Source organism: Myxocyprinus asiaticus, chromosome 37 (genome assembly GCF_019703515.2).
Source record: "Myxocyprinus asiaticus isolate MX2 ecotype Aquarium Trade chromosome 37, UBuf_Myxa_2, whole genome shotgun sequence".
NCBI classification, from domain to species: Eukaryota; Metazoa; Chordata; class Actinopteri; order Cypriniformes; family Catostomidae; genus Myxocyprinus; species Myxocyprinus asiaticus.
In genome coordinates, this window is record NC_059380.1 from 1,027,227 (window position 1) to 1,040,137 (window position 12,911).

Consider the following 12,911-nt stretch of genomic DNA (forward strand, 5'->3'; position numbering starts at 1 on the left):
TGTGCTTTTATTAAAGAAAAGGAGGGACGAGTCAAAATAATTGTTTGTGGTAATCAACATTATGCCACAAATGCTGTCCATTAAGCTTAACTTGTATTTAACCCGGAATATTCCTTTAATATTACACTCTTGAGCTTCGAGGATAATTGAATTGCACCGTACGAAGGTAAATTGCTGTATTTAAAAATACTTGATCCATCAAGACGGTCTTTCTACATCACTTGCTGACATCTTATTAGATATATAGGCATTAAGTGTCCTATCCGGTAAAAAAAACACACTAAAAAAACACCCTGCTAATTTCATTTGAAATTGCAATTTAATTAATTATTCGTATTACATTGATGAACATGCCAGAGTTTGTTTTACGCATGTGGGTCAGTTTAGGAGCGTCGACTGTTCAGACCAGAATCTGACATGGGCTGCATTTATGTGAACAGTCCTCCAGGAATAACAGATATGGGCAGAAAATCTGATATTAAGGTTGCACAATTAATCGAAAAAATAATCAAGATTACAGTTACAGCTGTCGCAATTATAAATCGTGAAATGTGTCAATTAAAGCGTTCCATTTAGGTGTACTTATTTTTTGGGCCGTTGTGTACATGAATGCATCAGAGGTGTTTAAACTCGTCAATTGCATGTAAGTAATGCTCACTATCTAAATTATATAGCATCTAATTTATATGTAAATAACACTTTGTTTTCATGCAATTAAAATAATAAGGCGATTCAGGAACAGTTATTAGCATGTTTTGGATGTGTAAGGCATACAGCAGCCCCACACAAAATAAGTACTTTAATGTCAATTATATTAATAGAAATGAATAATCACAACTGCAATATCAAAGGACATAATCTACAGTTACGTTTTATGTCATAATCGTGCAGCCGTAGGTCGCAATCAGCCGCGTGCGAACGTAGCCATTGACTATATACAGGGTTGACTTTCATGTCTGTTCTTTACAAGCCTCCTGAGCAGTGCTGCTAACTCACACCAACAGCTCACACCAAGTCTAGGCCTTAATGAATATTAAATCAGCTCCTATTGAGCTCTGATTTAATCCCTCTCTGTAGGCATTGATTTAATTCCTGTGATTTTACAGTGTAAACTCAATAAAAACACTTGTACCATCAAGAATGCCAACATTATGGCATTACAAGCATTTAAGCCTCATTTAAGAGGCTTCACCATTCAGTTCACTTTAAATTGGTGCAGTAAGACCTATAAATGAGAGAATCGTAACATCAGTGTCACCTGTTGTGCAGTGCGGCCCATCGAAGGCGGTCAGTGTGCAGTCGCATGTGTAACCGCTCCTCTCCTCCACACATCTCCCTCCGTTGTGGCAGACGCTGTTACTGCTGCAGTGACCCGGGCAGCCGGAATTCACCCCGGGTGTGGTCTTCGCTCGCTCAGAAAGGTCAAAGGTAACCCCGTTAATGGTGAGGGCACGTAAGCAGCCCAAAAAGCCCCTCTGCCTAGAAGCTGTTCCTCCTGATGGGGAAATTACAATGAGCATGTTTACGTGCACATTCTTACACCAGTTATGTTTAATAAGCTGACAGCATGTAGGGTCATGCCAATGCCTGAAACGGTTTTCGAAGTTAAAAACAGTTTAAGCATAAACCGATTTCCACACATTGATTTTTGCCCATTAACTCAATTTTTCATTGCTTGTATCGGTGTATTCTTACAAGCTCTTCCATTGTGGGCAATTTGTGTGAATCCAATGATTTCTAATCTCATAATGTGGTTTTCTAATGTGGCTGGTTATTTTGAATAAGCAGATTTTTTTATAGTGATCAGTGTGTAGCTATGCATGTAAATACACTGGGTGATTTACAGTCTTTCCCAGTTGATGGAGCGAGGCCCTTTGGAATTATAATAGGGTCATTCTCTGGAAACTGTGTCAAATGGGCTAAATGTGTAACTGTGGCGCACCACTGATAAAATTAACAGGATATTTTATCCCATTATTTGAAAGATTTAACTCCATTTACAACATTACCTTGAAATTAGGTATTTATTAAATTTAGTTCCTGTTAATAAATACATGCAATTATGTATATATATATATATATATATATATATATATATATATATATATATATATATATATATATAATCTGTGTTCCAGTGAGACACTTACAATGGAAGTCAATTGGGTCAATTTTTGGAGGGTTTAAAGGCAGAAATGTGAAGCTTATAATTTTATAAAAGCACTTACAAAATCTTCATTTTTAGTCATTTTAGGGTTTGTTGACATTACATAGTCATGGCTATGAAGTTGTAAAATTGGCTATAACTTTACACAGATGTGGTTAGTAAGTGATTTTATCACACTAAAGTCATGTTAACACACATATTGTTTATGTCTTGTGTCTATACTTTTGAAACACTGAGCATTTTAACATTTATGTATTCACTTCTATTGTAAGTGCCTCACTGCAAACTCGACTCCTGCTCCTATTTTCGATTAACATTTTTTATTGATTCATAAAAATGACAAAGAAAAACAAAACATATAAAACAACTCCCACTACTATCCCTCCCCCTCCCCAATCAACAACCCCACCCTGACCCCCAGCAAACATCCCTATGGTCACTCATAAGTACACACACACAAACAAAAATTATAATAATAATGCTACGCCTCTCTCTCCACAGCCCCTCCCCGAGAGTCCCCAAAAAAGGTCAAATAACTGACCCATTTCCCATCAAATGAATCCCAGATCCCCAGCCTTCTACATGACACCTCCTCAAAAGCTGCCACCCTCCCCATCTCCATGCACCACTCCCGAAATGAGGGCGCTCCAGTTGACTTCCATCCCCTTAAAACAATCTGTCTGACCAGCAGAAAGGGGACTTATTAATACATAATTTAGGGTTCAGCCATATGCTCGAGGCAACATTTAAATAAATGTCTGAATTAAACACTCTGGACACTTTTGTCCATACCGAGTGCAAATGCGAGATAACGGGTGTAACTTAACTTCTCCAATTAGTTTGACAGAAAGGCTTTGCAATGGCGAAATAAGGGCAAGAACTTCCTGCTCAATACAAAACCAGGGAGGGGCTCTCTCAGGTGGAAGCGACCAATGAGCCAAATGTCTGAGACCGAATGCATAATAATAAAACAAAATCTTGGGTAGGCCTAGCCCATCTTTGTCAATCGGCCTATGTAATTCATTAAAATGTAATCTGGGACGTTTACCATTCCAAATGAAGGACTTCGCTATGCTATCAAATTGCTTGAAATAAGAGAGGGGGACATCTACAGGGAGAGATTGTAGTTGAATTTTGGAATACAATTAATTTTAATAACATTAACCTTCCCAATCATTGATAAATGTAATGAACCCCACCAGCCCACATCGCTTGAAAACCTTTTTATCAAGGGGTCAAAATTAACTCTAACTAAATCACACAAATTTGCTGGAAATAAAATACCCAAATACTTAATGTCCTGCTTGGGCCACTGGAAGGCGCCTGGCTGGAAAGCCGTTACTGGGCAGTACGCTATCAGCGCCAAAGCTTCAGATTTAGACCAATTAACTCTGTATCCTGAGAATTTAGAGAAGGAATTAATAATTCTGTGGAGGCAAGGCATAGATCTAGTGGGGTCGGAGACGACTAATAAAATATCATCTGCATAAAGCAAAAGCTTATGCGCCACACCTCCCACCATCACCCCTGGAAAATCATCCTCCTTTCTTATTGCAGCTGCTAATCGCTCCAGGGCAAGACAGAACAATAATGGGGAAATAGGGCAATCCTGCCAGGTGCCCCTATCCACATGAAAAGAATCTGAAATTAATCCATTTGTTTGTATCGCCGCTACCAGGTGTCTATAAAGTAACTTAATCCATCCAATAAAAGTAATCCCCAACCCGTGTATTTCCAAAATATTAAAAAGATAATCCCATTCTACCATATCAAACGCATTTTCGGCGTCAAGTGAGATGGCAGTGACCGGAGTCTGATCATTCGCCACTGACCGCATGATATTGATGAAATGCCTAATGTTATCAGAAGAGCTACGGCCTTGAATAAACCCCACCTGATCTATATTTATAAGAGATGCCATAACTTAATCGGTTAGCCAGAATTTTTGACAATATTTTAACGTCTAGCTTGATCAGGGAAATTGGACGGTAACTCTTACACTCGCTTGGATCTTTGTCCTTTTTAAGAATCAGAATGATCTGGGCTTGTGTCATGGTTGGTGGAAGCTTTCCATTCTTTAATGATTCCGTATAAACTTCTAACAAAAGTGGAGCCAATTCTGTAACATAAGATCTAAAAAATTCAGCAGCAAAGCCATCTGGCCCCGGAGGCAAGGCCTTAATTACCTCACCGAACTCCTCCAAGATTATCTCAGAATCAAGAGATTTTTTTTTTGCTTCGTTGTCAGTTTAGGGAGTTCTAATGGTTCCACAAAGTTTCTAAAATCTTCATCAGTAGACGAAGATGTAGAACTATAGAGATCAAGATAGAATTCTTTAAAAGCATTATTAATATCAAATGGCCGAGGTAAATATTTTACCACCAGCAGATTTCACTGAGGGAATGATAGAAAAAGACTCTCTCTGCTTTATATATCTAGCCAAAAGCTTCCCTATTTTGTCCCCCAACTCAAAGTATGACTGTCTTGCCATGAATAGCCAAAACTCTAAATAGTACAAAATAGTATTATATCTGTATTTCAATCAGGTTTAAATCTCTGAGGCCATCAGATGACATTCGGTTCTTCAGCTCTGCCTCGGCATTTTTAATATTCCCTTCCAATTCCACTAGTTCTTGTGCTTTAGCTTTTTTGGTGAATGAGGCATACTGTATGATCTGACCCCTAAGAACCGCCTTAAGTGCCTCCCAAGCCACACCCACTGAGGATACTGAGGACCAGTTGGTCTCCATATAAACACTGATTGCAGCCTTTAACATTTGTTGGAATTCAGGATTTTGCAGAAGGGATACATTAAAGCACCAATTATATGATTTCTTTTTCTCCATATGTGGCAACATCTCTAAACTCACCAGGGCATGATCTGAGACTAAGATGTTTCCAATTGAGCAGTCAGTGACAGATGGATTGAGGGACTTTGATGTATTAAAAAAAAATCTATTCTAGAATAAATCTTATGGACTGATGAAAAAAAATTACAGTCCCTACCAGATGGGTTCAAAAGCCTCCAAATATCTGTAAGACCAAGATTTTTACACATCCTGTGAAGCGTCAATGTTGCTCTAGGGGGCTTACATACTTTTGCTTCACTGTGATCAAGGACTGAGTCCATCAAAAGATTAAAGTCTCCTCCCAATATTATATCATGAGGGGTGCCAGTGGCTTGCAACATCCCACAAGATCTATAAAAAAGCCCTGATCATCAATGTAAGGTGCGTAAATATTAGCAAAAATAAGACTTTGCCCCTGCATTTCAGCTAAAACAATAATGACTCTTCCTAATTTATCTTTAATCTGTTTGAGACATTTGAATTGTAGATGTTTACTTATCAATATAATGACTCCCCTGCTCTTACTTGAGCCAGCACTAAAAAAAACATGTCCACCCCATATCTTCCCAAAATGTTCAGCTTCCTGCGGGGAAAGATTCATTTCTTGAAGAAACACTATATCATATTTCTTATGTTTAAGAAGAGAAATAACCTTCCTTCTTTTTATGGGGTGCCCCAAACCATTCACATTCCACGTGGAGAGAGACAATCCACTCATATTTACATTTGACATTTTGACATATTAGAATAAACAATCAAACCCCGAACTTTTCCCCGAACCAAACAAACAGAAAAAAGAAAAATGTGCGCATTAACCCTGCACATGACAGCACCAACTGGCGTCCATCCCTCTAAACTCAAACAGTCCATGTATGCCTACGAGAGCCTCCACGACAACTTTGGCGTCGGATTGCTCAAGTCTGATGTTTCTGTACATATTTTGTATAGAGAGACAGAATTACACAACAGAAGATAATCTATAAAACAAACTCCAGCCAATAAGTGGAACAAACACAAAGAACATGTAGATTCATCCACATACTGTCCCAAAGGTGTGTTTCTCCACAAAACAAGCTCCAGCCGCTAGCGGAACCAGCACAAAAAAAAAAGAAAAAAGGCTGTTCAGTTTCCTCGGGCAGTTAAACGAATGCTCATTGAGCCAGCCCATTCGACTGCCACAGGAGTGCAACAAATGGCCAATCACTCCAATGTCCTGCAAGAAACACTCCAACCAATAGGAGGCATAAGCACAAAGAACATGCAGATTCATCCACAACACCGTCCCGAAGGAGTGTTACTACACAAAACAACTCCAGCCGCTAGGCAGAACCAGCACAAAAAGAAACAAAAAAGGCGCATAGTTTCCTCGGAAATGAATGTTCAGTGAGTCAGTCCACTTGGCTGCAATGTGAATACCACAAAATAACTTAGTCCATTGACTTTATGAAGGACATCGCTTGCTGGGGACATGTAAATATTTTATGACCATCCTTAGCATCTATTCTCTATTTGGCCGGGAACATCAGTACAAAAGTGACCTTCCATTGATGTAAGAGATTCTTGCATTCCTTGAATCAATCACGTTTCTCTGTTGTCGAATTCGCAAAGACTGGGAACAAGAAAATGCTGTGGTTCTTCCAAGAAAGCATTCCTTTACTCCTCGCCTCGCGTAACATGAGATCTTTATCGGATGATCTCAGAAATGTCTCCCTCAGCGGATCGCCGAGCTGTAACTCTGTGAGCTCGCTAGATTTCCAACTTTTGGCCTGTTATGTTGAGTAGGCTTGGAAAGAGTCCATCCAGAAATTTCACTATATCCCGACCTTCTTTGTCCTCAGGAATTCCAACAATTTGGACGTTATTCCGCTGGTTGCGGTTTTCCAAATCCTCCAACTTCTCCCAGACGCTCTCCAAATCCAGATTACCAGCTAATTCCCTCTCCGATGACTCCAGATAATCGATGTGTTTCTCGACATCCCCCACTCTTGTAACCACCTCAGTGAATTTTGTCTCCATGGCAGTGATTGATCGATGTATTACAGCAAGATCCTCCAAGTCAGCAACGATCTTCGTCAGCACTGCCGACAATTTCAACAATTCTCGCTGAATTTTCTTCACTTCTCCAGCCAAATCGACTCCCTGGTTTGTGGCCTGCAGCTCAGGGGCGTCAGCTTGAGCACGTAAGTGTCTTTTAATGTCTCCAGAGCATGAGGATTTTGAATTCTTTGACATAGTGTCTTCCTAGAACAGTTAAAGATCAGGGTGTATCGAATCTCACCAGTTTATAACATAAAAAGTATTAAAACTAGCAAAGTGCACAGAGCTTGCCGTTCACACGTCCGAAACTCGCATGGCGTTACGTGACTTGATTTTTGCTTTTTTTTTTTTTTTTTTTTTTTAAAGAAAAAAGACGTCTAAATGACTTTTTGTGGTAATCAATATTATGCCACAAATGCTGTCGATTGAGCTTAACGTGTATTGAACCCCGAATATTCCTTTTAAGGGAGTGAAATTATGTTTTTTTTTTTTTTTTTTTTTTTTTTGGAGCACATGGTTCAATCAGAATCATTATTATATGTCATTATATTTACACATGTATTAGCCCATTTAATCTCAATAGTTCAAACATCTTTTCCTATATCAGAATTGAGACAATGTAAGTGTAAACAGAAGACTGTCAATCACTCCCTTAAATATGATTAAAAAGCTTCTTTTTTATTTTATCTTTTTTTTTAATTTATTTTTTTTTATGACAGTGGTCATTTGTTTTTTTTTTTCAGAAAAAAATGTTATTGACATGAAGCACAAGAATACTGACTGTATACAATATGTTATAACGCAAGCTGTTATTAGACACTGCATAACCCCATAGCATTCAACCATGCCTGACTCTTACAGTAAATTAAAAATATGCTTATGAGAAATTCAGTTTATCTCAATAATGTTTCTCTTTTCCTTATTTTTTTTTAGGTAATCCCTAGCTGATGGACAGTGTTATTTTAGCACTGTTTGTGATGTTTAGTTGATTGATGGCTGTAGACTTGCGTACCCACAAAGAGCTGACTTCTGAGCTGAAGATGGTATGGTTTTTGAGAAGGAGCTTCAGTGAGCTGCAGGGGCAGCGAGTCGACCTGCAGAGAAGCTTCTTTAACGTTCCGCTCGGCACGAATATAATGCCACTGACGGTCGTTCAAGGCCACAGGTGATTGAGTAGTAAGAACTACTGGTCCATCTCCTAGGTCAAAGGTGAAGTTCACTGTAGAGGGAGCTGAGGATGACACACAAAAAAAAAAAATGTTTTTCTGACATTTTGTGGTTTAAACACAAGTATGCAGATGCTAACAGTTCACCGAAAGCTTACTTCTTTTTAAAGGGAACTGCTTAGAAGTTCTTATTACAAACATGCAGAAAACTACTAAAATGTATGTACAGTGGAGTGCATACGTTTGCAACCCCCTTTTTTGTCTCATAAGTTTACATGCTACTTTCAGAATTTATACAAATATAAGATATAAAAATAAAAAAAAATCTGTGATGCACCGAATTGAAAATTCTTGGCTGAAACCGAAAATCCGGGACACACTGGACCCAAACCCTAAGCCGAGAATTATTATTTTAAATTAGACTATGTTTGGAATAAATAATTATAAATATTAATATAAGGGGTACACCCAAACCACATTTTCTATAACTACATATTTCATTATAAAATACTGAGTAGACAGAAAATAATTACATAAAATAAAAATATGTCTAGACTATTATAAACTACTCAACTGGATAACGAGTAGCAAAATTAACATTAATTCCAGAAAATGTTTTTTTTTTTTTTTTAGGACCTGGACTGGATACTTTAGTGGATCTCTTTTGAGTTCACTTTAGTTGTGATTGGAAATCACATTACTAAGACAATTTAAATATTATTGTGATTTGTAATATATTATTAGGCCTATTGTTTTTTTTTATAATAAATAATAATAATAATAACAATAACTGTAATATTATACATTAATAACATTTTTGTCGTAATTTTTTAACTTTAAAACCCTCTGGCTTTTATTTTGGCGGAACACTCCAGGGAAAACTTCTGTCTGTAGGCTAATTCACACAGCGTTTTAATATGCTTATCTGGTGAAATGCCCCTCTTATCAATCATCTACATCAGGGGTATTCAATTAAATTTCCAAAAGGTCCGGTCTCGACATTTCCATCCCACCAAAGGTCCAGATAATAATAACTTTTATCATAACGTATCATAATAATGTATTATTTCATAGTCATTCTGACTAATGACATTGTGTAAGAAATTTGTTTTTTTTTTTTGTTGTTTTTTTTTGGAATAGTTATTTCCAAGTTGGCAGCAATAGTAGCCAACTTTGTAAAACAAGAAAAAAATAAATCATAAATCAACCGTCAAAAAGTCTCTTAATAACTGGGCAAGAATGTGGACATTGTAGCCCAAAGACAACCAAAGTAGCGGACAATAGGGGATCTTCTACCATTTATATATAGCCATATATATAGCGCTACTGATCCAGTTCTACTCAGCGGTCATTGTGTCTGTCCTCTGCACTTCAATAACTGTCTGGTTTGGTTCAGCTACGAAATCAGATATCAGTAGAATACAAAGGACAGTTCGGACTGCTGAGAGGATTATCGGTTGCCCCCTGCCCCCCTTCAAGAACTATACACTTCCAGAGTGAGGGAAAAGGCTGGAAAAATCACTCTGGACCCCACTCACCCTGCCCACTACCTTTTTGAACTGTTGCCTTCTGGCCGATGCTTCAGAGCTCTGAGCACCAGAACCGTCAGGCACAGGAACAGTTTTTTCCCTCAGGCTATCCATCTCAAGAACAGTTAAATTTCCCCATTGAGCAATAACTATGTGCAATACACAGTTTAGTCTTTCTTATATTAATCCAACACATCCAACCTCTTCTGCCATTTCATTCCTGATCTGAGGACAGCAGCTCTCGCATTAACAGTACATTGAGTCGATCACAGCAGTTCACGAGTCAACAGTTCACTGATCCCAGACAGCAGCTCTCGAGTCAACAGTATACTGATCCAAAAACAGCAGTTCTCGTGTCAACAGTACACTGATATGAGGACAGCAGCTCTCGAGTCAATAGTACATCAAGTCGATCACAGCACTTCGCAAGTCACCAGGACACTGAACTGAGAATTGCCTCTTTACATAATACTGAGAACTGCTGATCAGTGAGCAGCTGATGAGCATGTGTGAACCGAGGACTTGAATAACGGGGCGAAATGTTTCAATCGAGAGATGTAAACAAATTTTACTATTGAGTATTGTGCATGCAGATTATATCTAAAGTTGTTATGAGCTGGATCATGGTTTCTGTAAAAGGGTGAGTTGATTAAGACTAGTTTAATTGCTTTATATGCTTTAGAGATATGTAGAACATCTGCGTTTGTATATCAGTGTCATTATTGGGTGCTTTAGGTACAAAACTTTAATTTAGGATGTGTTGTAAGATCACTGAATGAAACACTGATTACAATAAACACCCTTATTATTATAACTTAATTAAATAAAATGTAATAATCAGCAATATGCGCTTATGTATGGCTTTACTGAATGTGTTTGTGCGTGTATTCTACGACGCCGGCATATTAGCATTATGTATAGTGACGTAATTACGCGATGACGTAAATGAACTGGTGAATGTTTTTTTTAAAACGGTTCATTGAAACGAACCGTTCGAATGAACCAGTTCGTGGAAATAAATCGGACTTCCCATCACTAAAAAACATGTTATGAGTACTCGCAAATCTATTATAACGCAAAATAACTCCGCCTCTGTTTATTCATACAGATATTCTGCCTCTGTAGATGTGGTATAGCGAGGGAGAATACCGGAGTTTGAGGAATCAACTCGCCATTTGTTCGGAGGTGCATTATACATGGTTAAAGTCGTACTGTAAGTATGATATTCTGATGCTTACTGACAATGTAAGAGACATGAGCAAATCAAATGACAGACATCGTTAACGATGTACTAAAAGTTATTTTTCTCATTTTTCTCATTTTTGATTCCCTTGATTATTGTATAGGCCTATACAGCACTGTAGAGAGCATCCTGACTGGCTACATCTCTGCCTGGTACGGCAACAGCACTGCCCACAACCGCAAAGCCCTGCAAAGAGTGGTGCGAACAGCCAGACTCATCATCGGAGGTGAGCTTCCCTCCCTCCAGGAGATCTACACCAGGCGGTGTGTGAGAAAAGCTCGGAGGATCATCAGAGACTCCAGCCACCCGAGCCATGGGCTGTTCTCACTGCTACCATCAGGTAGGCGGTATCGCAGCATCAGGACCCGCACCAGCCGACTCCATGATAGCTTCTTCCCCCAAGCAATCACACTTTTGAACTCTTGATCGATCACGATACATATATCAGCACTGCTCTTATTAGCCTCAGACTGGATTCACATTTTATACTTCACTTAATAACACACTGGCAACTGACTATCAACTGACAGCTGAATGTCAACACAACACTTCATATTTATTTCCACTGATTACATGGGGGGGGGGGGGGTAACATTAACATTACAAGTAACATTAAGAAAAACAAAACGTACAGAGATGGTATTGTTATTGTGTGTGTGGTTTCTTGTACAATACACTTTGAAAGGCTGAATGTGTGTGTGTGTGGTGTGCCAGTAAACTTAAAATGGCAACAGAATTGTGATTTTTTTGCTAATTTTATGACAGACAATGACTCGTAATTCTGACTTGCATGCAGTTATTGGCGACTCGACTTGGACTCAACTCGGACACAATATTGGTGACTTGGTCTCGGACTTGAGATCCAGTGATGACTTCAACACTGCTATATACAGTATAGGAAAGTTACTGTATGGTGGTTTAGGGGTAACCCATGAGAGAAAATGTTGGTAATTTAAAAGTCTTAATGAAACATTTTTATATTTTCCTTAAAATGCAAATCTACCAAAAAGAAACAAACAATGTTTGGAATATCAAAGTTTTGGTTGTCATTTTTGCCATCCATGAGATGATGTTATCTCTGATTCATTTTCACAAAATGTAAACAAAAATGTCTGATTATTATCAATAGACTGGAAACATGTTGATTAATAAAGCTATTTTTAGACAGGAAAACAATAGTTTCTAGTCTAAAGGTGCTCTGGAACCACAATAAATTGTCCTGTTACAAACCTTGCTTAGTTAGCTGAACCGTCGGAGTCATATCAGACACAAAGATTTCTTCACTTTGTTTCATTCTTGTTTTCTGCAGTGTATTTTAGCGAAAGATGCCGGTATCCATCTATATTGCTCACTGTATTTCTCTGCTATACTGAAGAGTGCTAGAGAAAAACATTAAAGGATATAGCGCTGAAAGATCAGCACTATGTTTGCCCCGGAGCATTGCTAACCTAAAGTGTAGAAATGGTGAGATGGGGCAACAGTTGTCATAATGTCTTGCGGTCTGGATGGAACCAATCTGGGGTCCGGACCCAAACCGTGGTCCGGTAATTGGTGACTACTGATCTACATCTTAGATGGGGTGTTTGGAGTGCATCACAAGCCCAGTGCATGCTATGTGTGTCAAGAACAGAGCAGCTCTCATTCACTGAAGTGCTTTGCGCATGCAAGCTGTATATTTACTTATTAAACGCATTCTTTGTGATTCATAAAACTATTGTTTGTCTTCAGGAGACTTTGAATATAATGCACGAGTCATATGGACTACTTTAATGGTGCTTTTATGCTCCTTTAATGTCATATTGGAGCTTGACTATAATGTCCATGACACACAATAACACACATTATCAGAGCACTGGAAAACACTCTTTATTAATGCATTAGTGACCAAGAGAGCAATTGCTTCACTTCTGGGGATGTCG

The 12,911-nt window shown here is 38.4% G+C and overlaps 1 protein-coding gene across 3 annotated transcripts in view; it reads right to left on the reverse strand.

The window, feature by feature from the left end:
• Positions 1-12,911, reverse strand: part of LOC127428084 (contactin-associated protein-like 5) — a 120,848-nt gene that overhangs the window by 20,662 nt on the left and 87,275 nt on the right. For all 3 annotated transcript variants that reach the window (XM_051676149.1, XM_051676152.1, XM_051676151.1), the window contains exons 17-18: positions 8,067-8,285; positions 1,259-1,495 (exon numbers count right to left, since the gene is read on the reverse strand). In XM_051676149.1, the coding sequence (XP_051532109.1) occupies positions 1,259-1,495; positions 8,067-8,285 (456 nt within the window). The remainder of the gene's footprint in view (positions 1-1,258; positions 1,496-8,066; positions 8,286-12,911) is intronic.